We start from the raw sequence: 26,509 nt of genomic DNA on the forward strand, positions 1-26,509 counted from the left end.
ATCTTTCTGGGCAAGGAATCTGGAGTTCTGCAACATGGTGCAGGTTTCAGCTTTCAGCAGAATCCTAGACACTTAATTGTTGTGGGGTAATGAACTATTTAATCACCCTTTATCTTCATTACCACATCATGGAGGATGCAGGAAAGAACAATTGCAAACAAAACTGAGGAGTCATACAAACGAATCTAGAGGAAATACATTGACCATAACCATTATACAGCAGATGGCGCTGTGTTGCTTTGCATAGTCCCTCTACAGACTAGGCCTGCAGCTGTTGTACATTACTGAGTGATAAAGATCTAAAAAAAATTTTTTCCTTAGCTAAAACATTGTTAAAACGTAAAATGTTCACTGTTTTTGGTTTTTAAAAAAAATCTATTTCCTCAATGAAGGTGTTGTACTTTACACAGGTTATTAAATCTGTTTCTTACACTTTGCTTTTGACCAGTATGAGAACCAGGCTCTGATGTTCGGGAAATGGGGAACCACGGGTCTGCTGAAACGTCCCAAATTTTCTGATGTCACCGGAACAATCAAACTGAAACAGGAAAGTTTCCTGCCACCAAAGGGCTGGGAATGGGAAGGAGACTGGATTGTGGATCCAGAGAGAAGGTGAGAATTATTGCGTTAGAGATGACTGGTGTTAAAGGGATCTTTAGGACCCTATCCGCCATGGCATCCGATTCAATCAGTGAATGCTGGCACAGCCATTACAAACTGTATGAGGAATATTGGCTTGTGAAAGACGCACGGATTCTGTGATCTGGAGGAGAATTTATTTGAATACCGCTTTTCAATCGCTATTAGTTTCACACGATTTCCACCACTAGGTGTCAGTAGAGTATATATTGTCTGGACCATATATTCTATACACGTTGTCACATTAATAAATGATTTGTCATGTGTTATTTATTAAAAGGGGGTTGTCCACTATTTTTATTTTATTTTTTTAACTGTGATTTTTATTGACCTTTTAAAAGAAAAATACAAACTTAAATGTCAGATTAATTATCAGTGTAACAGGTAACAAGAAGAAAGGGGAGGGGTACATGTAACAAGGCAAGGGGTAAGAAACAAGGTTAGGGTTAAGGCAAAAGGGATCATGGAGAAAAGTGTTGTGGTCACTGCTGCATCAGGACTAGGAACGGGACTTTTTTTTTTTTTTTCTTAAGGTTAGAATTGCTACGACAGGAGTGTGACAAACGCAACAAAATCGGTCCAGCGCCGTTCCGTCACACCACTGCCTGTGTTCTCCTCCTGTCTCTTGGCTGCTTATGTGGGAGAATTCATTCACATACTAGGAGACCATTTCCCTTGGTTTGGCTGAAAAGTAAAGGCTGCAGGCGATCAGGGCTGCTGATTGACTGCAGTGGTCACATGATGTTCCCCGATGGAGACAGGTGATGGACTGGTAGCGGTGCAACAGGTCAAAAAGGTGACCAGACCACCCCTTTGACTCATTTCTGATAGTTTAAAGACCCAATTCTTGTACCCATTGTCTCGCTTGGTATCGCAGTATGCTGAGCTGCTTCTGTGTTGTCCTGCAGTTTACTGACGGAAGCGGACGCTGGACACAGTGAGTTTACTGACGAAGTGTTTCAGAACGAGAGTCGATACCCGGGTGCTGAATGGAAACAACCCGATGAGCCGTATACTGACGTGGTGAGAAATCTGAAGTGTGTACCGCTAATTCACCGATCTGTTCAGGACGGGCAACTGCCGGAATATGAGGAAACCTAGAAAAATCCACCGGGGATTACTCCAATGATGCGATGCATGTTTACCGCTGTCATGTCTTCGCTGATTACTCGAAGCTCCCCCTAGTGGTAGCTGCAGGAACACAACATTTTAGTGTTTAGGCTATGTTATGTTTTTTTCAGCGCTTTTTAATTCTAATTTTCAGCTGCGTTTTGTAGAACCAGCAAAGTCAGAGATTTCAGAAATCTCATGCACACACCTTGTTTTTTTTTTGTCATCAGTATTTTGTGCTTTTCCATTTTTTTTTTTTAATTTTTTTTTTTTTTGCCCAATAGAGCAATGTCACTATCAGTGTTTTTTATGCATTTTCTTCTTTTTTCACCCATTAAAAGTAATGGGTAGTGAAAAACAATACCAAAAAAAACCCCCACAGGTATCAGGCTTTGGAGTGTTTTTGTGCCAAAACCTGAGTAAATAGAATGAGATTTTTTTTTTTTTTTTTGCAGTAAACGTGGTCAGCACACACAAGAGACAAATGTAGCATGACAGAAAAGCAGCAAGACCTGAGTTTTTGCCGCAGCTTCTTTCCTGCCAAGAGATCAGGTTTTGCTGCAGAAAAAAAGCTGAAAAAAAAAAAAAAAAAGCCTCGTGTGAACATAGCTTTATATACAGAATTAGAAGCAAGGTCATCGCATATGTCTAAAATCGGAGAAGACTAGTCTGGTTATTCCTGCTTCAGGAGGGCTTATCCAATGCCAACCTTCAAGGCTTATTGATGGCTTTTAAAAGAAATGGAGATATTAACCACAGCGAGCAATCCTATTCCAGCTGTTAGTTTTTTTTAGTCTGTGGACAGATTTTCCATATTTCCAGCTCTGTGCTGGTCAATTGCTTTAGGTTCTGCCTCCTCCATATGTCGACCAATCTAAGGTACAATTTGTGATCCCCGTTTGTTCCAGAATGGAGAGAAAAGTCGTTCTCCCGGGGAGTTTGAATGCCCGTATGGTTGGGTCTGGGAAGATGATGCCTGGATCTATGACATTAATAGGGCCGTGGATGAGAAGGGTATGTTACCTCTGACTCTTATGAGCTCATGTTGTTCAGGCGTGAAAAAGCCTCATTTATTAACACCATTCCGTTTAATTGATTGCATATTGTATGTCTGCCCAACGTCTGAATCGCCCCTAGTCATTTATGTACAATTTTAAAGGGTTATACCCATCTTCATAAATGGGAGCGGTCGGATAGTGCTTGTAAAGACAGGCAATTTTGCTATTTAATGCTGCTTATTCTCAGTCGTACTTGAGATGTTAACACTTTTGTTTAGCTGTTGCCTTGGCGGCTGACCACTTCACACTTCAGTTTTTTGCATCAGTCAAAATCCGCCAAAAGGACGGATGCTGGATCCGTTTTAGAACTGATGACAACGGATGCCACCCGTCCGTTTTTTTAGAGAGAGAGAGAGAGAGAGAGAATGTTGCAAGCTCCGTTTTCAAATCTTTGAGGATGGTGGCGGATCCTCAAAAAAAACGGATGCAACGGACGGCAATCCGCCATTAATGGAAGTCAATGGGGAAAAAAACGGATCCTCAAAACAAAATTGAGGATCCGTTTTTTTTTCAAAACCTGGCGGATTGTGACTGATTACAAAAAACTGAAGTGTGAAAGAGGCCTTAGACATCAGAGCTTTCATACAGTAGTGCTTACAAGCTCATTTCTGTTGCACTTGTAAGCACTGTTTTACACCTAGCCAGGATTGCTGCAGCGCTTACAAGCTAGACGACAGCAGTGGTCGGTCTCCTAGGCAGCAAAGTGAAAACAGAAGAAAAGTGTAAATATCTCCAAGAAAGGAGGCAAATTGCAAATGTCTGTTTACGAGCGCTCGTAAACAAATATTCGTCTAGAAAAAAAGGGGATAATCCCTCAAGACTGTCTAGTCTAAATTTATACTACCGATTAGTTGGCTTGCTTTGTGCCAGAAATGTATGGCACAGTTCTGGTCCATGGTGTCACGTTAGCCATGAGCTTTTTCAGCAAGGCCACATCCTGGTTGGTAAGATACAGAAAATGTCTAAATATGGTGCAAGTCACTAAAGGTTTTTTTTATTTTTGCAAAATTTACATCAACATTCTGGCACATTTAGCATCAAAAACCTCCCCCCATTGTCCATGTGTTGTGTAGCTAGGTGGTCCCTGATAAAACTTATATGGGGTGGGGAGATCATAATTTGCCATTATACTCATTTTGCAAGGTTGGGGAGAGCGGCGGTCCCACTCGGCATCAATGCCGGCCCAAAACAGGATAATCTTGGTCTGTAACTTCATGTGTGCACCTCCACATATATATGGAAGGCAAGAGCCAAACTAAATCTTTAAAGTGGGTGAAAGAAACCTAACTCCATCACCAGGACCACCCACCTACAAAATAGAACTACGTCATTGGGGTCACAAAACTGTGCCCGCCGGTTAAAGTAAAAAATGTTACGTAAAAGCCATTATTAATAAAGATTTATATTATTACTTTCTGATTTTATATCGGTCATTTCTCATTCCAGGTTGGGAATATGGAATCACAATTCCTCCAGACACTAAACCCAAATCCTGGGTCGCTGCCGAGAAAATGTATCACACCCACCGCCGGCGGAGACTAGTGAGGAAAAGGAAGAAGGATCCGAACACAACCACCGCAGCTAGAAAGGTGTGCCGGTGTACGAGCTCATACGCCTAGTACTGGATGTATAGCGCCTCCATGTACCACAGAGACGTACAACATGGCATGAGATTGATTAACCCTTAAGCCTTTTAATATTTTGGTTATCTGTTACTGTTATATTAGCAGCTTGTCTTTGCTTTATCAATAGTATATAGTAATTATAAAATAATAGTTATAATAATAGTTCTGCATTTCATTATGCAGAAACTCAATTAGTGCTAATGACTGGATCACACCCATTCTGATAGATCTTGGATGCTTTGCACAAAGTTTTGTTTTACCTCTTAAGATTGCATACCAATACCCAGAATTTTTAGAATTTTGCTGATCGAGGACTTCAGGAAATACACCAGAATGTCCACTAGAGGGAGCACTTGTCATTGTTTTGATAAAACGTGGCCGCGTCGCGCAGCAATATTCAGTCCGAAGAGCCACAGTCGTTGCCTTGTTACTGCGCTTCTGTCATTTATAGAAAATCTTATAGTGAGAAAAAAAAGTGCATTATATGAAAGCATTGACATGGTCTCCGTCTGTGTATTCACGCGCTATTTTTTTTTTTTTTTTTTTTTCATGCTTCACAGCCAACACGTACCCAAGAGGAGCTTGAAGGCTGGGAGTATGCCGCCCTCATAGGCTGGAAATTTCATCTAAAAGAACGCAGCTCTGATACTTTCCGTCGAAGGCGCTGGAGAAGAAAAATGGCTCCTTCAGAAAGTCTTGGTGCCTCTGCTATCTTCAAACTAGAGGGAGCCCTTGTAAGTATGAGCAAAATGATCCTGTGATGGTACAAACAAGGGAAATGTCTCCAAATTATCTGCTATTAAACAATATATGAAACTAATATATTTGAGTGTGCATATGATATATATTATATGTACAGTAGCATTTAGGGCTTGTTCACACATTTATTTATTTTTTTTTTCCTCCACTGGGAAAAAGGTGGTGTTTTACAGTATCAAGTGAATGAGATTTCTGACATCTTGTGCAACCGCTGCTTTTTTTTTTTCCTTGTAGATTTGAATCTTCAAGACATTTATTTATACAAATGTGGGTCTATATATGATCTTTTATAAACATGCAGTACATTGGGATGTCCGTATATTTTAGGAAAAAACTGTGTGTGCGGAATGTTTCATTGCAGAATATTGTGATTCTATTGTAGGGCACTGATACTACTGCTGAGGAAGAATACAAGAAGAGCTCGGAGAAGGGAAAGGACACTGCAACCAATGTCTTTGGGGCAAACACCCCTATTGTGTCTTGCACCTTTGACCGTAAGTGGAACTGTACCACTTTTAGAATATAGAAAAATTAATCTAAAGGCAAAATATTAGATTAAAATCAATTGAGCCTGCCAATTGTGGTGCTATCGGCTGAGCACTTGGTGTCTATGGTGGTCTTCTGACTCTAACCAAGGTTTAAGTTTGAGGTCAAACCCCTGATCCTTTTTTTCTTGGTAGACCTCTCTGGCGTAGACTTTCTCTACTCTCCCCGTAGAACACACATGAATGCTCTGCCAAGCCGAGCGTTCATGTGTATGAAAGAGTCTGAAGAAAAGGCCTTCACCTGACAGCTGTTGAAGGTATAAGGGCACCATAAAGAATTGATCATATCCAAGCCAATACTGCCCAAATCTGAATAGTCCGCCTGATGCAAGGCCTTAAGTTCTGATATGACCATGGTAGGTGTGGGAAGTTTGGGAAGCTAAAGACTGTAGTCTGTGTCAGGAGCTTCTTTGACATATACCCAGTTATATAATTTGGTCTCGCAGTATCATTGTAAAATTTTCGTAAAATACATCTGACATCGGAGGCCTGTTGCTTATTTTAAAGGAGTCTTCACCTATCATCTTCGCTGCTATCTGTATCAAGCTCGAAGTCTCACCCCCATGGATAAGGATAGCTTCTCCGGTGAGTGCATTAAGCTAAAATTGGGGGTCTAGCTTTGTGTGATGAGGTAGTAGTCGTGTATGAGGGGGCCAAAATCCACCTCCGCCACATTAGAAGACTGACGTATGGTAAGTTGGGGTCCTGTCACAGATTTTTCTATTTGAGGCCCAGGAGCTTAAAATTGCATCTCTGCGCAATATCACGGTTGTTTTCAGTGAGACCTTGAAAACATTTGTGTAACCTCTACTTGCCTTATCATTTCACTTCCTGTTCCTGGGCCGTCTCTGCTTTGATTCAAGCTCCTCTCTCTGTCCCACCTGTCTTCTCTGCCTCTTGCTCAGCCCTACGTGTCTTTTTGTCCCCTTGCTCAGCCTTGCCTGCATGCTCCCCCTGCCCTGGCCCGTCTGTATTGTGCCCTCCCCACCTGCTCTGGGCTGTCTGTCTCATGCCACCCCCCCTTGCTCTTGTCCGTCCACCTCCTGCCATCCCTCCTTGCTCTGGCCCGTCTGCCTCGTGCCCCCCTTTGCTCTCGCTCGTACTTCCCCCTCCTTGCTCTGACCCGTGTTTCGTACCTCCCCCTCCTTGCTATGGCCCATCTGTCTCATGCCACCCCCCTCTCCTTGCTCTGGCCCGTCCGCTTCGCGCCCCCCTCTGGCTCGTACTTCCCCCTCCTTGCTCTGATCCGTGTTTTGGTGCCACCCCCCTCCTTGCTCTGATCTGTTTCGTGCCCCCCCCTCCTTGCTATGACCCATCTGTCTCATGCCACCCCCCCTCCTTGCTCTGACCCGACTTGTCTTGTGCCACCCCCCTCCTTGCTCTGATCTGTTTCTTGCCCCCCCCTCCTTGCTCTGATCCGTGTTTCGTGCCATCCCCCCCCCCCCCCCCCCTCCTTGCTCTGGCCCGTATTGCTCGTGGCCCCATTGCTTTCCATATTACTATTCCAGCCCTGGCTTAAATAATACTGTTATAATAATGTTAATGTTGGTAATGTTTTCCTCTGGTCTCTCGTCATGGCTTTTGTGGACTTATTTCGGCTTCTTCATATGAACATTAACCCTCTGTGTTTCACCGCAGACCCCTATGCACATGTATCATTCCTTCACCGCAGTAAAACCACAGAGATAATCCACTGTACCCTGAACCCCACATGGGACCAAACTCTAATATTCAACGAAGTTGAAATCTTTGGAGACCCCCTGGCAGTCGCACATAACCCGCCCAATGTGGTCATTGAAATATTTGACAGCGACCAAGTGGTAAGTATATACCGTGCTGATGTAACATACGACTTCTGATAATTCGTGTTTTTACCGTGTAAGATTTATTCTTATATGATGCTGTTTTCAGGGGAAAGATGAGTTTTTAGGCAGAAGCCTGTGCTCACCTTTAGTGAAATTGAATCCTGGAATAGACCTCACCCCGAAGCTCCTATGGTATCCTGTGATGAAAGCTGAAAAAAACTGCGGTGACATCCTGGTGGCGGCCGAACTTATTCTGCGTGACAAGGTCTTGTTAATATGATAAATTGTACTATTCTTACTGCCGGGATGTGGCTCCAGCCTAAGGAGCGGCGCAGCACTGTTACTCTGCGCATGAGCCCTAGTTTTTGGATCACGTGCCCATATCAAGCTGTTGAGCACAAAGAATTGCTGACTTTTTTTTTTTTTTTAAACTTATTTTTAATAATTTATTGAATCTACCATCACCACAGAGCTGTATGTGCAGGATTGGATACTCTTTCTTCTTAATTATTACACTTGTCATCCATTGTATCACTGGCTCTATAGGTCGTGCCACAGATATAAGAAAGTTTGGCTAAATTCAGACGGTCTGTTAAACAGTCCATGTATGGACCGTGATGTATGGACCAACCGTGGGTCTTCCAACCCAAACTCCACAGCCTCCTCGGCATGTGTGAGACCGATGAGATTGAGGTCAGGAGAAGTGTGACCGATCTGTACATTACGGTCTGTACATAATAATATTGTAATTAATCTATATAATGTATTTTTTTTTTTTTCTACTTCTTTAGGATGGTTCAAACCTACCAATACTGCCATCGCAGCGAGCTCCAAAACTCTACATGGTGCCTCAGGGCATCCGACCAGTGGTCCAGCTCACGGCCATTGAGGTAGGCTGCTCTTCGTAAACCAGTTGTTAATTATCTCTTATAATATGATGTTTCTCTACATTATTTGGTTCTATTTCTGTGATTTCGTATTTTCACTTACATAAATCTCTCACGTAATAGATCCTCACTTGGGGATTACGCAACATGAAGAGTTACCAGATGGCATCGATCACATCCCCCAGCCTAATAGTGGAGTGTGGCGGTGAAATTGTTCAGTCTGCCGTTATCAAGAACCTCAAGAAGACCCCCAACTTCTTAAGTTCTGTCCTCTTCATGAAAGTGGTAAGCCAGGAAAACTATAATATGTACAAAACCCCTCAACCATCCCAATGTTTACAGTCATGACGAATATAAAGGAACTGCTTCTCTGTTGTAATAGAGTTTGTTTTTGTAGCTTTTGCCAAAAGAAGAAATGTATGTGCCCCCCATAATCATTAAAGTGGTCGATCATCGGCCCTTTGGGAGGAAACCAGTGGTGGGGCAGTGTACAATCGACAGCCTTGAAAATTTCCGGTGTGATCCATATGCTGCAAGGATGGATGACGCTGCTGAATCAAAAGGTGCGGATGCCTAGATTGTTTGGGGTTTTATGTATTATTAATTTATTTCTCAAAAAAAAATTTTTTTTATATTTTTCTGCTGGGCATATGCTGAGTGGCATCCTGTGTGATTTATCTTTTTAATACTGTAGTAACTGGACTGTGTAATGGGGTCTTAAGTCCCTCATTAGTCCTTATCAGGACTGTGGTGCGCAGAGCTTTGTATGTATCATCACATTCCCCATAATAGCTCCTCATGACCACAGTTGTGCTGGTGGGACAGAATGGGGGCTTAGGATTCCCATAATGATGAGTGATAAAGCCCCTGTAATCACACTTATATCATCTATACTGTGGCCTTAGACTTTAAGTTGGTGATAACTGCAGCCGCCTAACCTGTTGCCTGGATTCCCCCATAATCAGTGCAGTCCAATGATATCTAATATTTACCCCTTCACCTTGGACTTGAGACGTCCATGCTAGTGATTGTTGAAGCCCCTCGTATCTAATTACCTCCTTCCATGGACTTGGGTCTCAAACTAGTAATCAATGGTGCTTCCAGAGATCTACCAAGACCCCCATAGTGATCGTTGGTGCCCCTGCAATCTAATATTTAGCATGAAGTCTGGAGACCCTCATACTACTAATTGTTGGTTCCTCAGCAGATACATGTGTCCTTTTACTTTTGTACTAAATCCTCGGTGCCGTCTCTTTCAGTGGCGCTCCTGGCGTTGTCCTCTCATCGTGATGTGGTCATAGATATGGAGGACACCAAACCGTTGCTCGCCTCTCAGGTAACGTCCGCTCCGTTTCCGTCTGCTTCAGCTTCTATTTTTGCATGATCCGTGTTCATGTTGGTTAATAGAGGAATAACTGTGTCCGTGTCCCGGTCCGTTCACCGCACACTGTCGTTTCATTGCTTCTGAGCACCAAACATGTGGCCCCCATAACACGTGTTCCTACGTATCACCCACCCATCCTGTGCCTCCGATAGGGCTGTCCGCGTGTTGTAACCTCAGGACTGACAGCGTTAGACGAAAACCCAAAGTGTCATTTAGGCTTATGGAGTCCTTAGTTATCTAATTACCCCCAACTCTCCCTGATGTCTCTGTGCATATTAACGGTCCCACACCGACCCCATCCTATATACCGCTAACCGTACAACTCCTGCGTCACTAAAACTAAGCGTCCCAGGTACCTCCTTCTCGTACTGTACCCTGCAAACACTTACCATCTTGCTGCCATTCTTCTACAGCAGCAAGACAAGTGGGATCTGTTTCACCTCAAAAAGGGCAAACCGGAAAAGGTAGTAACGTCTACAAGCGTCCGTCCCTCTGTGTCTGTCTGTCGTCCTATCATGGGTTTAAGGGCTTTTCTGTGCGCTGACTTCCCATATAGCTTATCATACATTTTAGTGCGAGCTGAAGAGGACACACAGCGCCCGTCACCTCATCACCTCTCCACTTCCCATTCCATGCAATAAAAAAGGAGACCTGCTCCTAAAACGTTGTCGCGGGAATTGGAGATGTCACCACGGATTGCACCTTCACAGTATGGTTTTTGAAGCTTCATCGGTCTGATGAAGGTTAATCTAGTGGTGGAATGAAATGCACCCCGGCAATCGAAGAAGTGTGCCCAGTGGAGCTGCATTGTGCTGCAGCCTGCTTGTAACAAACCTGGCACATTGCTAGGATCATTCTCCGTAGCCTGGTCTTACAATATACATCTCATACCTCTTATGCTAGGACGAGCGGCCAGTATACGGCCACAAAGGCCTACGTACATCAGAAGCCTGCCCCACATCACAGACACACTTGCACCATGCTAATATATCAAGCGACTTGGTCTAAAATGTATCCAGCCTGGCTTCTGCCTTGGTGTCGGCTTCATGAATGGTACAGCACACATAGTGCTGGAAGCACATTCATGGTGGTCATGTGCCGTTGTAAGGTTCCTTTTTTGTAGATGGCTTTTTAAAGGGAATGAGTAATTGGAGAAAACCAGTTTGTTTAAATCAGGTTTTCATGTAAAATTTTTGTCTTTATTTCTTGTTACTCACATACATACAGTTACTGATATTATGTGTAATATAAATATCTATCTATGTATCTATATAGATATATATGTGACAATGTGTGTGTGTGTTTATGTATTGCAGCCATTTGGTAAATTCAAAAAAGTTCACTTTTCTCTCATTAATGTACACTCTGCCCCCATCTTGACTGAAAAAAAAACAGAAATGTAGAAATGTTTGCAAATTTATTAAAGAAGAAAAACTGAAATATCACATGGCCATAAGTATTCAGACCCTTTGCTCAGACACTCATATAAGTCACATGCTGTTCATTTCCTTGTGATCCTCGAGATGGTTCTACTCCTTCATTTGGAGTCCGGCTATGTTTAATTAGGCCGGTTTCACATTTGCGCTTTTGAGCGCAGCGACGGCCTGTGCACGGCCGCCGCTAAACCCCGCCCCCTGCCGCACCTCCGCCGGTAGCTCCGCCTACCGGCGCAGGACGCTGCATGCGTCCTGCGTCCCCTATCTTTATCACTGGGGGCGCAGGCCGTGCGCAGTATGCGTTTGGCGGCGCATGCGTCTTTTTGACGGTGCGCCGAGTCCAACCAAACTGCAGCAGGTTGCGTTTGGCGCTGGTCGGCGCACCGTCAAAAGGACGCATGCGCCGCCAAACGCATACTGCGCATGGCCTGCGCCCCAGTGATAAAGATAGGGGACGCATGCAGCGTCATGCGCCGGTAGGCGGAGCTACCGGAGGCGCCGCAGGGGGCGGGGCTTAGCGGCGGCCGTGCGCAGGCCGTCGCTGCGCTCAAAAGCGCAAATGTGAAACCGGCCTTACACTGATAGGACTTGATTTGTAAAGGGTTGCATTGACAATCCAACACATTGGGCAGCACTTTGAACACATTTTATAAGTGGTCATAAACATGTAAATAGCTCATGAAAGAATAAAGGTACGTTAAAACCAAGCACACCATTGTTTTTCTTGTGAAATTCTCAATAAGTTTGATGTGTCACATGACCCTCTTCCCATTGAGAAAAAAAAGTTGGATTCAAAATGGCTGCCATGGTTACCACCCATCTTGAAAAGTTTCCCCCCTCCCATATACTAATGTGCCACAAGTTGATATTACCAACCATTCCCATTTTATTTAGGTGTATCCATATAAATGGCCAGATATATATATATCTAATAGTTATACTGTGTATATGTATCTAAAACTCCTAAAGGTCCTCCATGAAGAGAGATGGAGGAGGTGAGCTGTGTCATTACTTATTGTGAATGGTAGATCCTGTGTTATCTATTGTATATAGAGCTGTTATAATGTCTGTGGTGATAATGCGACTGCTGAAAAATCATCTGCACAGAACACGAGATATTATTCTTGGTAGCCAGTGTGAAGATTACAATTTTTTTTTTTTAAATATATAAAGTGATATATAAATATTTCAAAAGACATAGAATCCAAAACCTGATATAAACAATATGTCGTTTTCTGATTACTCCGTCCTTTCACTGTTTAACCCGGTATGGCGACCTTCAGGGGGGATAGCTGCCATTACTTTGCTGCTTTCCTCTGTGCTGTTTCTAGTTTTCTGCATATTTCTACATTCACACTAATATTATATCTGCAGCGGTGCTAACCAGAGATGGCAAACTTGTATTGGAATTGTTGTGCTGTGTTCCCATTGTTTAGAGCTATAATCCGAAAATGACCCATTTGTTTAAATCAGGTTTTGATTTTTTTTCTAAATTTGGCAGTGGTGTATTTTTTTTTCTTTTTATATCACATTTAAAAAAAAAAAAAAAAAAAATGCAAAATTAGTAATCCTGCATTTTTATACTGGCCTTTGGAGTTTTTCTTTATTCTTTTTACTTCCTGTCCTTTCAGGAAGCGTTTACAGCAATTTCATTATTAGCAGGTTTACAACGACCGGTAACGACACAATTGATAACACAGCAGCCACCAATCGCAATAGGAGATGTCACAGCTCACCTCCTCCTGTCACAGTGACCTTTGCACACGCTCATTAGGTGCTTCAGTACAAAAGATAGTGTCGTGTTCTAACCATTGTGGCTAGGTACATGTGTTATTTCCTGAAACTATAGGAAGTTTGAGTCTAAAAAAGCCTCAGTGGCCAGTGTGAAAATTGCAATATTTCTATTTTTTAATACAGATTGTTCTATATTAATAGAAAAATTGCCAAGATATTTAAGTATATATGGCACAAAAACATGATTTAGACAATAGATCATTTTCTGATGACAAGTTCCATTTGTCCTGCTCCAGATTTGTCTATTAGTACGGTTTTTGTATGCACCATAATACAATTCTGTATAATTTGTTCTTATAGCCATGTTTTGTTCCTCTGTTGTTCCTGTAAAACGTAGGCTAGTTTCACACTAGCGTTTGGAGGCGCAGCGCACGCTCGGCGTGAAGCTCTGCCCCCTGCTGCGCCTCCTCCTGTCAGCTCCGCCTATGGGCGCATATCTCTGTATGCGACCTGCGTACCCCATCTTTAGCATTGGGTACGCAGACCGTGCGCAGGTATGCTTTTGCCGATGCATGCGTCTTCTTGACGGTGCGCCGACCTGCGCCAAAACGCCTCCAAACGCTAGTGTGAAACTAGTCTTAACGGGAGCTTGTCATAAATCTTTACCACCCTTCCAAGCCATTATTTTGATTATGTAGCCGTTTTAAAAGATGAGCCAGTCAATCCCTTTATGACCCTAAATTATTGCTCCAGCAGCAAGAAATCACATTTTGAAGTGCACTGGGGAGTGACGATGCATTTACAGCTCCTCAGCCTCACATTGTGTTTCCTACCCATCAGCACCCACCCCTGAGTAATTGACAAGTGTTTGCTTTGGGACATGTCTGTTAACCTGTCTATCATCCCTAGGAGGGTGCTGCTAGGTAGGGAATACGGCGAGAGGTTGAGGAGCTGTAAGTGCATCTTCACTCCCCAGTGCACTTCCAGACACAAATTCAAAATGTGACTTCTCACTGCTGGAAAAGCGCTTTGGGGACATAAAGGGATCAAATGATTTATCTTTTAAAGGTCTCCAGTAATATAAATGATGTAAGAGGTGTGGTTCCCTTTTAATGAAGGAAAAAAACACAAAATAGACAGCTGGGCATTGCCAATCATTGCCAAAGGGGCTTGCCCCTACAGAATCAACCTTGATTGGACATTGTCACACTGTGCAGGGACACCCCCCCCCACTGGGAACACACACTTGTCAATTTATCATCAACATTTCCATTAGGGATAACTGAGGAACAACACAAACATTATTTCCTAAAACAGACATGGCAGGGGTGTTAGTGTGCGCAAAGAGCGTGTTTGGTGGTACACGGGGCCCCTAATAGTCTGTACGGTAAAACTGTGGGCAAGCCACATGCACCAATATCACTGTGCATCACTATATTACTGACATGTTTTTATTATGTTGTAGGTTTTTGAGGTGTGTAATAAAAACACTTATGTTGTATTTTTTTTTGTGTTTCTAGAAATGGCGCCTCTCACATTTCTTGGTTGCATCCAGTACTGCAGCCCATTTTTTGTTTCCACCATCTCTATTCACAGAATTGAGCTGCAATACCAGATGCAACCCATGGACTCGAGTGGCGCTGTTTTGTAATCCTTGAATCTTTATATTGCGCATATAAACTATGAAATTCTTATTTTGGAAAATATTGTTTTGATTGACCTTTATCTGTTTTCTAAGTGTTATAATATTCCCCTCTATGGAATCTTCACAAGTTTATTGCATGTAATTTCCAGCTGTTAGGCAGCATGTCAACCGCAGTCGGAAAACTGACCTCTCCAACCACAGTGCATGTATGTATGTCATGAGAAGGATGCACTGATGGGTGATCTCTGGGGACATCGGCACCACTGCTTGGGATTCTATGGGAAAAAGATTTTGGAGAGTATTTATAAGAGATCAGATATTCACAATGGGAATGGCTGAGATCAAAATTATGTATTTCAAAATGTTGAAATAGAAGATTAATCTCTCCAAAATCTTCACAAATGGTTCCAATAAAAAAATATCACTTGAAAAAAAAATATATATTTTTTTTTTATCCTGGCCATTACATTTGCCCTTAACTTAATCAGATTGTCCAGTCTTGATTTTTTTTTTTTTTTTTATTTATTATTTTTAAAACATACCTTTTTATGGTAATCATACATTTTGTTGTGTTTTTTTTTTAATGCAGAGTTCTTAATCCCCTACAGAAAATATAAAATGTATTACACTGGCTACCTGCAGCCGCCACTAGAGGGAGCTCATGAGCTGAATGTTGTGCGTCGATCTTAAAGTGGTGGTCCTAATTTGGGACTTAAATTTTTTTTTTATATATTTTTTTTTTTTAAAACTACTTAATACTTGTATTTGTAATAAAAAATAAATCATTTTTGCAATTGGATTTAATTAAAATTTGTGTGCCATTTGGCTTCTACTTTTTTTTTTTTTTTTTTCTGCACATTCGACTTTGATGCGGTCTGTGTTCATAAGTAAGCTAAGAGGGCCTCAGTAATAGACAGATAATGGTACACACTGTCATTGCGAGCTCACTGACGGATTCTCAGTTCATTCGTTCTGCAGCCAGCAATCGACATTGTAACACACAGGCTAAAGAAGGCAAATTTTTTTTATAAAATGCAATTGCAAAAGTTAATTTTTCGCTTCAATTAAAAGTAGGAAAAATGGGCCAGGATGCTGTAAGCCCCTTTGCTGCCTTTAGAGGCGGCGTTAGGTAGCCAGAATGGTGGTTTTATTTTATTTTAACTCCAAAACCAGAGTAAAAGAATGGTTTTGCTGCCCTCATCCCCCCATAAGTGAAAATGGCTTTTGATGCTTGCACTTGTCTTATATGTTTAGGAACTGTCCCTGTTTTCGTGCTCAGAGCTTTCCATCCACTCATTCTTCCAGCACTATAGGTACTAAACCTTCCTTTTACTCGCTCTTCACTTCCCAGCATGCATTGTTCCTGATATTGTCCAATCACTTTACAGCCATGAACTGAAAGCCCAATTCTGTCATCGGCTATAGCATGTAATATTTTTTTCAAGTGATATATGGACTCCTGTAAATTTTAGTATTTCTCACATTTTCTGCAATTCTTTTGTAATTGGGTTACTTGGTAAGGTAAGTGTGTGTTAATTTTTTTTGCTTGGTTTTGAAGGAAATGTATTTTTTAATTTTGTAATTTTACGTTTATTACATACAAGATGCGAATAAGAAACTAAATCAATGCAAGATAGTTTGCTTTGTGCATCACTCATACAAAGCATGTGAATCCTCATCTGATTATCCCGGCTCAGATTAACACTTTGCATGTAATAAACTGCGAACTCTCACAAGATTCAAGATCTGTGTGTACTTGGTGACATTGACTCCTCTTGCTGTATAATATAGATAATACAATTATCAAATTATTCTCAAATTTTCTCTTTTCTAATATGTGCTTTTGTTTTTTTAACCTTTCTTTTTTTTTTCTGATCCTAAACCAGCTTCAAGAAAAGGTGAGAATTCTGCTGAAATATCAGACTTTTCTTTAACTGTGGCAAAAACTTGTCGTTTAAAAAAGTGAAAGTTAAATGTTATACCCATTGTTGCAATTTTACCTTTTTTTTTTTTTTTTGTATTGATCCAGTACATACAAATAAAACTAGTACAGACTACAGACAATCCCCATGTATTCTTCTGTGTAGTCATACTGCCTTTCATGTGCCACTTGCTTCTTGGTAAAATACATAGCAAGTAATTAGCCTGATGCACAGACACACTAGACAGGGTAAATCTGTAGTCTGTGAGACACACAGCTCAATATAGGAGCTGTAGACACAAAATAGGAAACTTTTAATTACTGTCAGATTTGGGAAATATTTAACTTTTTTTTTTTTTTTATACCATCATCATCGCTGCTGTTGTTGTTGTTGCTGCTGTTGCTGCTGCTGCTGTTGCTGCTGCTGCTGTTGCTGCTGCTGCTGTTGTTGCTGGTGTTGTTGTTGCTGCTGCTGTTGTTGTTGTTGTTGCTGCTGCTGTTGCTGCTGCTGCTGTTGTTGCTGCTGCTGTTGTTGCTGCTGCTGCTGCTGTTGTTGCTGCTGTTGTTGCTGTTGTTGTTGTTGTTGTTGTTGTTGCTGCTGCTGTTGTTGCCTCTGCTGCTGTTGTTGCTGCTGCTATTGGACCATTAAGGCCCCGTCTCACATAGCGAGATCGCTGATGCGTTACCGATTTTGTGACGCAACAGCGATCTCGCCAGCAATCACGCTACATGTGAAACATAGCGGCGACCGTCCCCCCTGCTGGATATCGCTGATCGTGCTCGAATGTCCTGGGCCATTTTTTCACCGTCGGCCTCCCGCTGGCCAGCATGCATCGCTGTGTTTGACGCCGACAAGCGACCTCATTGGCGACGCAGGACTCAGGGACGTAGGCTTGAATCGTTCAGAATAGCTGCTGTGTCGCAACGCACCAGCGATCCTTACCAGGTCGTATCGTTGTTGAGATCGCTGGTGCGTCTTTGAAGAGCTCTTACTGCTTGTCAACTTACTAGCGACCATGTAGCGACGCACCAGCGATCCCTACCAGGTCGTATCGTTGTCAGGATCGCTGGTGCGTCACTATGTGAAACGGGAACCTTAGTCTAAAATGGTAATCAACCTTATAACATTACAGTCAAAGGCTGTGTACCTATCTGAGTTGCAAATTATTAAAGGTCAATGTGGCTGTAAGCAAGAATCTTCACATTAAATGACAGCAAATGGAGATAATGATGCACAAAACACATCAAAAAGTTTTGGAACCAAATTTACTAGATAGTGTTTGTTAGCACTTCATAGTCGTAGGTGACACCGATTGCTAACCCTGTCTACCCGACTGTTTCTGCCCTCTTGGGCTCGTGCAGATGACTCCAGATTCTTTCATCCAAGAGAATCTGAATGAAATATTCAAATTGCTCTTTGATCAAACTGTTATCAGAGTGTCAGCATAGTGTGATCCGATGCTCTGATGAGTAGATGGAGAGCTAAATTTCTTCATCTTTCGCATTGTCATTGCACAGAAATTGGACTGCACTCGGATGTCATCTGAGTGCAATCCGATGATTACCATGAACACCTTGACTTGCATGGCCGAGTGATTTAAATATCAGCTCAAACTGCGATATAGAGTGATTTTCCCCCCCCGGGTGAAAATGAGACATGTGCACGGCCCCATTGAATAACACTGGTCCCATGTTTTGTCAAATCGCATTCAGACTGGTAATACGGCCGTCTACAGGAACCCTTGGTTTTAGTGATCATTAGGTACCTTGGCATCTAGGTCTCTTCCGATCAAAACATCTGTTGTGTCACTATATGTAATATCAGCAAAAATAGTCTAATGTTCCATTACAGCAGATCACTTCACTCTGCTCCGTAATGCCTTTCATCTTATTGGCTCTTGAAGGAAGGTACGGGATATACGTCACAAAAATGTTTTTTGTTTTTTTTTGTTTTTTTTTTGCATGTCCAATGAGTAGTAGCAATGTTTCGCCTTTTACACCCTTCATCAGGCGTAGAGATGTGTCAGAACAAGAACAGTTCTATTCAACATCCATGTAACTGGCTTTGTTTTCCCCTAAATTTTAGTATATTGGTCCGTTTTCCTGTGTGAATGTAACAGTGGTAGAACCCGTTCATGTTCTGACACAACTCTTTCCCTGATGAGGGGTGTAAACCCTGAAACATTGCTACTATCCAGTGTATATTAAGTGTTTTATACTTTTAGTAATGTGGTGTTGATCGAGGACATGGGGAAGAAAAAAAACTTTTTGTGAAACGTGTTCCGTGTAAATGTTATCAGAGAATCTTTTTTTTTTTTTTTTTTTTTTACCCTTCCAAGGTGTCCGGTTAAGAGTTTTCCTGATTAATATTCATGCAGAGGAAACCGTATCTGTCTTGTACATACAGTGGTTTGGTATCTGGCAGAGGCGCAGCTCTGGGGGCTGATAATTCTCCCAGTGTTTGCTCAGTAACTCGTAATGTCACACGATCCTGCATAAAACAGATTTCAAGTGGTAGAAGCCGAGGGGCCAAGTAGTCTTATCTGCTGGTGATGCCTAGATTTTCCTGGCTGCTGAAAACTGACTGAATATATCAATATTCGAGAGAGGAGGGAATTCCTCCAGATGGCGGTCAGATTATTTATTTGGACCGTGTGTTCTAGTCATTCCTTAACATTGCTGACTATTAGGTAGACGTTATTTTTATCTAGGACATCCCAGGCTGATGAATTTAAAGGGAGTGTGTCATCAAAATGACCTGTTCTTTAAATCAATTGAATATATTTAAAAAAAAAAAAAAAAATTTAATTTCAATTTTCACACCAGCACTTCGTCCACTTTTCAGCAGTCTCATTATCACAGGCAGGATTACAAAGACCGATAACACGTCTAGACACAACTAATAACACAAGACCCTCCATTTACAATAAGGAATTTCACAGCTCGCCGCCTCCTCCCCTCTCACTTTGCTCTTAATAGGGCCTGCTTAAAGGGGTTTCCCCATGAACAAAAGTTCATTTTAATCAATAGATCTTGGAATAATGATCATTTCCACAATTGGATGTGTTTGAATAAAATGCTCCTGTGCTGTGATAATCTTATAAATGTACTGTGTACTAGCTGTGTCTGACCGTACAGGAACATGGTCTGATCATACCACAGCACCTGGGCAGGGGAGGAAACAAAAGAGAATCAAGACATTACAGCGGGGGATCACAAATGATTCCTTTTTAAAGTAAAACATGGCTTAAAAACCGTCAACAAAATTCTTTATCACAACAAGAATCAGCTGCGATCCCTTGCTGTAATGTCTGTATATTCTCTTTATCTTCCTCCCCTGCCCAGGAGCTGTGGTATGATCAGACCATGTCCCTGTACGGTCAGACACAGCCATTACACAGTACACAGCACATTTATAAGATTATCTCAGCACAGGAACATTTTATTTAAACACATTCAATTGTGGAAATTATTATTATTCAAAGATCTATTGATTAAAATCAACTTTTGATTGTGAGACAACCCCTTTAATATATACTTCAGTACAATGAGGTTTAGTCTATTGCTGCTAACAGCCAAGTGCCTTTCCTATTGCAACACTTAAATTTTTATTTTTTTTTTAATATAGATCATGCCATGAAAAACATAAAAAATAACTTTAAATGCATTTAACTTAAAAACACTGATTTTTAAACAAATAGGTCATTTTCTGATGACGAATTCCTTTTTATTTATTTTTTCTTTTTTTTTCTTTAAAGCTTCAGTATTTTCAGCATGTAGATGACTACACTCTTTACTTCAGTGTTGTGCAAAGCCAGTGCCACCCCAGCCTGCAGGTTGTGTCTGGTATTGCAGCTCCGTTTTATTAATAAATGCGGGAGAGCAGTCATATCACATACAACATGTAGGCAGGTAGAAGAAAGCAGCTAGATTTTTCTAATGTACAGCCAATTAAATATTCTGCGGGTGGTGTAGAGTAAATGATGTAAACCACAATGGTTACTGAACTACGTCACATCCTGAAGATGGCGGTAAGAGCTCCAGTAAATATCCATGTGTAATACTCCTATACGGCGTGCACCGGAGACATTTCTTGACCACTTATGACTCTTTAATAGGAAGAAGAAATTGTCGATTGGTGGAGTAAATATTATACCTCAATTGGAGAACATGAAAAGTGCGGCCAGTACCTGCAGAAAGGTTATGACTCCCTAAAGGTAACAATCCTATATGCTGTAACTAATAAATTGCGCATTTTTATTTACATGATTTTATTATAATACATGCATGCAGATGTAGCCCTTAATGGGCAGGCAATGGCAATAAGAGGCTAATGGAGTCCCTTAGTGACACTTGTTTTTGTTGTTTTTTTACCAGTTAATGGAGTATTCTCCTCTCCAAGATCCTATCTCAATATGTAGTATCATAAGTGTAATGAAATTGGCAAATACCTCCAATTAGAAATGTAGTAGAGTTCTTCTGATTCGCTATGTTGCTTGCCCCATGTGCAGGCATGGCAGTAGCTTAGGTATCCATGGTTACAAGCACTCATATAGTGACAGTTAAACTGCTCTTATTGGTCATAACCATGGATACCTAAGCTACTGCCATGCCCTGCACATGAGGTAAGTGACTTGGCGAATCAGAAGAACTATACTACATTTCTAATTGGAGGCATTTGCTAATATTGTTTTTATTACATCATCTACACATTGGGATAGGATCTTGGAGATGGGAATACCCGTTTTAATGTTGTAATTTTTGTATTCTCCGCATTGCAGGTGTATGACTGTGAGCTGGAGGACGTGCCAGAGTTTAGCGGCCTGACAGATTTTTGTGAAACCTTTAAGCTGTTCAGAGGAAAGTCTGAAGATGATGACGATCCTTCTGTAGTTGGAGAGTTTAAGGTAAGCAGGTCGTCATCAACCATCATCATGGCAAATGTTGACAACCCTGAAGCTTTAACATATAACAAATATCAAGTTCCACGATCCAGCGGCTGGACACTGGATCTAAGCACCAAGTGATGCATAGCTGTGAAGTCCTACTTCAGATGGTACTATGGCCTTTTCTCACCTGGGGCAAAGATTCCGTCCACTACTCTATATAAACTAGTGAGCAAGAATGGGTTGTTAGCGCCTCCTGTGCTCTCACTATCACTTGGCCAACTTTAGTCCCTGTAGGAATGAGTGTCCAGTGACTTTACATCACCCCATCTGGCACTTGGCACATTGTGCTTGGTGGTGTAAGGCTTGCATGTGGCTGCTCATCCATGAAAACCCATGTCATAAACATCCAGCCGCACAATTTATTTATTTATTTTTAAATGCTAGAGGTGTTTTGGACTTTAAAGTTGTTGAGTCAGCAATACATTAATGACTCATAGGGCCCCGTCACACATAGCGACTCACCAGCGATCCCGACAACGATATCAACGTGTCAGGATCGCTGGAGTGTCGCTACATGATCGCTGGTGAGCTGTCAAACAGGCAGCTTCACCAGCAATCAGCACCAGCGACGCTGAGCGCGCAGCGTTGCTGTGTACTTTAGTTACCAGCACGCTGATGCAGAGAGCTGGTAACTAAGGTACACATCGGGTTTCTAAGGGACATGAGTCACTTAGAAACCCGATGTGTACCTTAGTTACCAGCTCCCTGCATCAGGGCGCTGGTAACTAAGGTACACAGGTTTCTAAGCACAGCACCGTGCTTAGAAACCCTGCGTTTACCTTAGTTACCAGCTGATCGCTGGTCTCCTGCCTGTCACGCAGCCAGCGACCAAAAAAAATGTCCAGGGCTTTCCTACAGCGATCAGCAATACCGGCAGGGGGGTCGGTCGCTGATCGCTGTCACACAGCGATCTCGCTGGTGAGATCGCTGTTACGTCACAAAACTTGTGACTCCGCAGCGATCTCGCTAGCGAGATCACTGTGTGTGACGGGGCCCTTACTCACTATGCACCTCAGCACCTATTGACCTTGCTCTATAACTTTATATTGTCAGGTAGGGTAACATTTTCATGGCGTTTGCCAAACAGAGACTCGTCCATTAGACTGACAGATAAAGTGTTATGATCCATTACTCAAAAAATCACGTTTCCACTTCTCCAGAAACCAGTGATGGCTACTTTCATAGAATCGTAAACTGTTAGCGTTGGAAGGGACTTCCAGGGTCATTGTGTCCAACCCCTGGCTCAATGCAGGATTCACTAAACCATCTGATGTCTGTCCAGCTTCTGAAGTCTTCCATTGAAGGAGAACTTACCACCTCTCATGGCAGCTTGTTCCACTCACTGATTACCGTCACAATCAAAAAAATTTTTCTAATATCTAATCTGTATCTTCTCCCTTTCAGTTTCCTTCCATTGCTTCTCGTGTTTCCTTGTGCAAATGAGAATAAGGATGATCCCTCTACACTGTGACAGCCCTTCAGATATTTGTAGACAGCTATTAAGTCTCCTAGCCTTCTTTTTTGCAAGCTAAACATTCCCAGATCCTTTTAACTGTTCCTCGTAGGACATACCTTTGCAGTCCGCTCACCATCATGGTAGCTCTTCTCTGAACATGACCAGTATTTCAATGTTTTCTTTTAAATGTGGTTCCCAGAACTGGACATAGTATTCTAGGTGAAGCCTGACAAAGGAGGTGTAGAGGGGGATAATTACTTTGCTGCACACTACTCCATCTGACGCTTGGCATTGTGCTTGGTCATGTAAGACTTGCATGCAGCTGTTTGGCCATGGAAACCCATGTCACGAAGCTTCATTCACACAGGAGTTTAAAAACTCAGCAGAGCATTAGTAACTTTTCTTCCCTCTGTTTTTAGCACTTGCTGACTCCGCTCTGTAACTTTACATTGTCTCCACTTCGTAGCTGGGTTTCTGCAGTTCCTTCCACTTTTCAATATCACTTACAGGTGATGGGACCATTATTTAGGGTCGAAGAAATTGTCACGAGCTGACTTGTTAAACCGCTGGCTCCTATTACAGGACTGCGCTGGTATCGGGGGGGATCTTTAAAATGATCCATTCTTTTAAGTATTTATTTTACTTGTTTATAGAACGCCCTTAGTCTCCTCATTACTTTACAAAGATCATCATCACTGTCCCCATCGGGGCTCAAAATCTAAACTGCCTATCAGCATGTCTTTGGTGTCTGCAAGGAAACGGAAAGTGGAGTTCATGTAGGAAACCCACGCCAACACAGGAAAAACCTCCTTTCAAATGTTATCCTTGGTGCAAAGCAGCAGTGCCAACCACTGAGCCACCGTGCTGCCCAAATGTAATGTGTGCAAATGTTGGGAAAAGCAGACTGCATGGCGGGGAGCTGGCTGCTATGCCACTGTTGTGATGGGACTGATTGAAAGACCAAAATGTAATAATTAATCGATGTTTCCCCAAATTTGTGCTCATATAGTGTATCATCAGTAAGGTGTAATACGATGTGAATCATCCCGTAAGAAAAGAAACATGGTGGCAAATCAACTTCAAATATTGTTGTCATCTGCTGGACGATATAGGGGTCTCTATGTCAGGATAATCCTCTGTAATGGTATATGGTGTGATTTACATGTATACAGTGCACTTACTTCTTTCCGTTGGACATATATATTATAGATTTTCTAATATTTCCCATTATCCATTTGTTTTCTAACAGGGATCCTTCCGTATATACCCTCTGTCCGATGACCCAGGCATCCAAGCCCCTCCTCGACAATTTCGGGAGCTGCCGGACAGCGGACCCCAGGAGTGCATTGTTCGGATCTACATAATCAGAGGGATAGATCTTCAACCCAAGGATAATAATGGGCTGGTGAGTTTCACATCTGCTTCTACTCTTCCACCAAAATATTAGCATGAAAGCTGTACTTACTGTTGTTTTCTTCTAGTGTGATCCTTACATCAAAATTACCTTAAGTAAAAAAGTAATTGAGGACCGGGACAACTACTTGCCCAACACCCTAAATCCAGTCTTTGGAAGGTATGTCTCCTTGTAGTCGTGTTTTTTTTTTTTTTTTTTCTTGACGTTCTTAAACAGATTTAGTCCTCACCCTGTCTGCAATTTCTACACGTGGCAGATAATCTGGCAGACTCGAAGTGACTTGTTATGTATTGTTCGTTTTTTACATCTATCTAGCGTTCACCTAAATTTAACATTTAAATAGTATAGCTAAGTTATTGCTTGGTGGTCTGTGACCTCCCTAGGGGAGAGCCCAATAGTGACATACACAGCAGCAGTTGCCAAAATGACTCCCCTTCCCTTATCTGATACTTTTCGATTCTCTGTGCGCTACAGACCTCCTGAACTGACCACCCTGCCATGTATTCTGCCCATATTATTCATCTCTATTCCCTTAAGCTAGTTTCACACTAGCGTTTGGCAGGGCTGCGGATGGTAGCCTACTTCCTTCTTTCTTCCTCTGTTAAGCCCCGCCCACTGCCACACCTCTTCCTTCACTTCCGCCTACGTCGTCTTGCGTCCTGCGTACCCATCTTTAACATTGGGTGCGCAGGCCATGCGAATGTATGCTGACGCATCCGCGTGCGTCCTTTTGACGCTGCGCCCAGGTGCGCCAAACGCAACGTGTTGCGATCAGCGGGCACGTCAAAATGACACTTTCGGATACGTCAGCATACAGCCGCATGGCCTGCGTACCCAATGCTAAAGATAGTGTACTAAGGACGCAAGAAGACGTAGACGGAGCTGAAAGAAGAGGTGCGGCAGTGGGTGGAGCTTAACAGAGGAACTCCGCAGCTCTGCCCTATGGAAGGGTGAAACCAGGGCATCTGTCAGTAGAATCAACCTTCCTAAGCCGCCTATATGGGCAATGTAGGTCAGGGGAAGCTGAATAAAATGATACCTTTATATGTTGGATCCCATATCTTATTCCCGAGAAATCCGTGTTTTTCTTGGTATGTAAATGAGCTGTTAAAGGGGCAGCTCTTCTTAAATGAAGCCTGCTCCTCTTCTGTAATGACGATGAAAAAGCTCAGCTTTCCATTGTGGATATTGTTGACTTTATGGGGCATTGTCATTCTACTAAAACCTGTAGACAATTCATTATATTTTTTTAAATCTTTTTTTCTTTTTCATTGAAGTCACACAATTTTAACTGGCTTTATTGGAAAAACAGTATAACAATATACTATGCTATAACTATAATCAAGGTTACTATTTCTTTGCAATAATCGGGAGCAGACATTACTCATTAGAACCTCCTGGCAGCCAGTACGGCCACATTGAATATTCTCATTGTTATGATCTGCACCGCCCACCTCTTTACCATATTTTTCTGCTTGTTCTTTCTCTTGGATCATATGGTAAACTTGCATTTGGCTGAAGAGCAGATCTTCTAAATCTAGATGCTTTCTGAGCAGAAAACCCAATCTCAAGTCTAAATCTATTCCTAGTCTTGGAAAGTCCTTTCAGCCTGTGTAACCTAAACATGTGTTTTTTTTTTTTTTAAATTCTTGTTCCTGCAGAATGTATGAACTGAGCTGCTTCTTACCCCAAGAGAAAGATCTAAAGATCTCTGTGTATGATTATGACACTCTGACACGAGATGAAAAGGTTGGAGAAACCGTAATAGACTTGGAAAACCGATTCCTTTCACGGTTTGGAAGCCATTGTGGGTTGCCACAGACCTACTGTGTGTAAGTCTGAATAATTTTGTGGCGGTCTTTCGCCTCCTTAAATAATTCTTACCATGGGCATGGTCATGCAGGGATTGCATGGTTTGGGTTTTCACCTATATAAATTGGACATGGTATTGTAGTAACTATGACTTTCTAAGGCAGGGGTCCACAACATTTTTTGGGTCAAAGGCCACATTGGTTCAGTATGGCAAGCTCAAGGGCAGCAAAAATTTTATAGGGAGTACTTACATGAATACATCACCAGAACCACCATCAGTACATTTAGTACATCATCAGAACAAAGTTTTGATTATTTGAAGAGTTTCTG

General features: G+C 42.1%; 1 protein-coding gene across 6 annotated transcripts in view; it reads left to right on the top strand.

Annotated features, from left to right (window-relative positions):
- Positions 1-26,509, top strand: part of MYOF (myoferlin) — a 195,795-nt gene that overhangs the window by 113,371 nt on the left and 55,915 nt on the right. For 2 of the 6 annotated variants that reach the window (XM_073555843.1, XM_073555845.1), the window contains 20 exons: positions 449-612; positions 1,548-1,662; positions 2,658-2,763; positions 4,254-4,396; positions 4,993-5,166; positions 5,574-5,685; positions 6,244-6,321; positions 7,375-7,556; positions 7,648-7,806; positions 8,333-8,431; positions 8,552-8,713; positions 8,826-8,991; positions 9,688-9,764; positions 10,226-10,276; positions 16,514-16,525; positions 20,667-20,765; positions 21,330-21,455; positions 24,203-24,358; positions 24,435-24,526; positions 26,029-26,199. In XM_073555843.1, coding sequence (XP_073411944.1) covers positions 449-612; positions 1,548-1,662; positions 2,658-2,763; positions 4,254-4,396; positions 4,993-5,166; positions 5,574-5,685; positions 6,244-6,321; positions 7,375-7,556; positions 7,648-7,806; positions 8,333-8,431; positions 8,552-8,713; positions 8,826-8,991; positions 9,688-9,764; positions 10,226-10,276; positions 16,514-16,525; positions 20,667-20,765; positions 21,330-21,455; positions 24,203-24,358; positions 24,435-24,526; positions 26,029-26,199 — 2,444 coding nt within the window. The remainder of the gene's footprint in view (positions 1-448; positions 613-1,547; positions 1,663-2,657; positions 2,764-4,253; positions 4,397-4,992; positions 5,167-5,573; positions 5,686-6,243; positions 6,322-7,374; positions 7,557-7,647; positions 7,807-8,332; positions 8,432-8,551; positions 8,714-8,825; positions 8,992-9,687; positions 9,765-10,225; positions 10,277-16,513; positions 16,526-20,666; positions 20,766-21,329; positions 21,456-24,202; positions 24,359-24,434; positions 24,527-26,028; positions 26,200-26,509) is intronic. The other 4 variants (XM_073555846.1, XM_073555848.1, XM_073555844.1 and 1 more) reach the window with 3 other exon arrangements.

The sequence above is a fragment of the Dendrobates tinctorius genome, unplaced genomic scaffold (genome assembly GCF_039654945.1).
Source record: "Dendrobates tinctorius isolate UK_male_01 unplaced genomic scaffold, ASM3965494v1 ptg000230l, whole genome shotgun sequence".
Lineage (NCBI taxonomy): Eukaryota > Metazoa > Chordata > Amphibia > Anura > Dendrobatidae > Dendrobates > Dendrobates tinctorius.